Raw genomic sequence first — 2,500 nt, 5'->3', positions numbered from 1 at the left:
AAAATGTAATTACATTACGTGTTTTCCCTAGACCTGTGCTTTCCACTATCTTTTTCATTTATTTGTGGTGTTACTGTTTGTGTCTGCACATTATTTCATGTACCGGCAACCTCATCTTTTTGTCCTTTACAAGAAAATGATATTCAATTTGCACTAACTTGGTGCATCCATACCGTAAAAGATTAACCTTATTATTTTGAAAAGAAAATATTATACCGCGTGGATATTGTTCTGGCACCGGATTTTATAACAGTTTGGCTATTTGTCCGGCGTACATGCACACTAACTATTTGAGCGCAAACACACACGCTTGCACATAAGCCTTGCATACAAACTTTGGCGCTATTTTTGTGTTGTTCATGGCTAAGGGTTGATCATCGATTATGGATTCCTTCAAAGTTGGAATTGAATTTGCCAGTTTTGCTGATGTGAAGGACAGCTTAACCAAATTTCAAGAAAGCACTTTCGCACAGTTGTATGTCAAAGATTCAAGGATTGTTGCTGCAGCTTTGAAGCATACACCGGATAAGAAAGTAAAGCCAGAGTTGAAGTACTCCTACTTGGTGTTTGCCTGCATTGGGAAATATGGGAATCAGGAGGGGGTCCGGGGGCATAGCCCCCAGGTTAGGAGGAATCTTTGGTTCATATGGCGATCCTACTGGTAGTTCATGCGTTTAAGAAGTGGTTCACTCACTCGTTTGTTCGTGCAACACTATATTGAATCATCTGTGGCCAAATCTTCTCTCGGGTTCCTACATTTTTCACTTTCTTTATCATCTGAAATACTATCCTTCGCTCTAATTTTCAATTTCCCACATTCTTTTGTTTTTTAAAACGCATGGTGTGAATGAAATCACCCCCCACCCCACCCCAGATTCCCCATGGGATCCCCCAACATTGTTGGCGGGAGTCAGGGACATAGTCTCTGACGGGTGTGGACCTATCGTTTATAGGCACGCTAAAATCACAGAATAGGGATGAAAATCACAGAAATGTCAAACTGTAGCAAACTTAGCATGTATGTCCACTCGGTCCTAAGAATTATTAAAAATTTAGATGATGTGCGCCCCTGCCGGAAAAATAGGTTTTCAGTGCAGGCTTCCAATAAAAAATGCCAGAAAAATATCCCAGCAGAGTCTTGATCCGACTATGAACATTGCGTGAAATGACAAAGGCAGAATTATTAACTGTGCACAAGTGCGACTGTATGCCAGACGAATAGCCAAAATGTTATAAAATCCAGTGCCGGAACAATATCCACGGCGAATTTATAAAGAAGTTTATGATAATGGTATGTTTTATTGGATGATAAAGTGAGATTCTTCCGTTTCATTATTCAGTGCTGTCAACACCAAATGTAACTTGCCAAAAGTAAGACAACTCAGAGAAGAAGGTTATAATAGCATTAATAGCTCTGGTATTCGAAAATATTTTCCAGAACAGAAGAGTGAGTATTCTCAAAGACTAAGAAGCCCTAATGTTTTATCTTTTGTTTTCAGAGTCAACTGTAGTTTCTACTTTAAGATAGGAGCATGTAGGCATGGGGACCGTTGCTCCAGAATCCACAACAAACCGACCTTTAGCCAGGTAATAACCCCTGTCTTTAGATGTCCTTTAAAGTAAAGAAGTCTCACAATATAATTTCATGTTTTGAGGCTTCACTTTTAAACATTGTTATCATTTTTGTTTATTTATATTTATATAATTATCAGTGAAAAGTGGAAGTAGTTCATCTTTTACAGGGTGAGGTGCAATTTTCTGCGAGGTATATGTAATGCCCAGTAATATAACATTTAAAGAATAAATATAATTATCTGGTGGGTTTTTCAAACTGCAGTTGCTTCATGTTGTACTTTCGTTGAGTCAACTGTAGAGTCCTTGTATCTGAGATTTTCCAGAAAATCTTGGGGACAACTACTTTACAGTTGAATTATCATAGATAGAAACATTAGTGAACCCCACCTTTAATGTAAAGCTTTGAGTAATTAACAGTTTCATAATTCTAAAGAAGTCTCAGTCATTATTATTTTTTATGAGAAAATAGAGGGGTGTCCTTTTTGTACATTGAAAGGGTAATGAGATAATATGATGCCTTTGCCAACATATCACTTGCCTTCCCTTCTGTACTTTCCTTTTCCTCGTAGATGTAGATTATCATTGGTCATTTCATAATAGTTCTTTGTTTTAAGAAATGAGATAATAAAGTTTGAACCTGCATATTTCTCCCTCCCTCTTACAAGGCAATTGAAAGTACTTTCAACCAAAATGCTACAAGTATTTTGTTTGTTTGTTTTTTGTGTTCATGAAGTAGATATGGGGAGATTCAGGGTCAGTAATTAAGTAATTAATACCTGGTAATAGTTTGATTGAATGCAGAAAACTATTTTATGCCATGTTTTCTGTGATAGTAAATGTAACCCTTTAAATGTATCATGAAAAATTGTTGTGTATATATTAGCTGATATTTACTTGTTCCCATCATAATTAATCACCTTAGTTC

The 2,500-nt window shown here is 36.7% G+C and overlaps 1 protein-coding gene across 1 annotated transcript in view; it reads left to right on the top strand.

The window, feature by feature from the left end:
• LOC113817162 (splicing factor U2AF 26 kDa subunit) overlaps positions 1-2,500 on the top strand; it is a 26,407-nt gene that overhangs the window by 1,229 nt on the left and 22,678 nt on the right. Inside the window, exon 2 of the mRNA XM_070114768.1 lies at positions 1,500-1,587. Within this exon, the coding sequence (XP_069970869.1) occupies positions 1,500-1,587 (88 nt within the window). The remainder of the gene's footprint in view (positions 1-1,499; positions 1,588-2,500) is intronic.

The sequence above is a fragment of the Penaeus vannamei genome, chromosome 36 (assembly GCF_042767895.1).
Source record: "Penaeus vannamei isolate JL-2024 chromosome 36, ASM4276789v1, whole genome shotgun sequence".
In the NCBI taxonomy this organism is placed as follows: domain Eukaryota; kingdom Metazoa; phylum Arthropoda; class Malacostraca; order Decapoda; family Penaeidae; genus Penaeus; species Penaeus vannamei.
The sequence above is the reverse complement of the archived record's forward strand: the minus strand, read 5'-3'. Positions and strand labels throughout refer to the sequence as shown.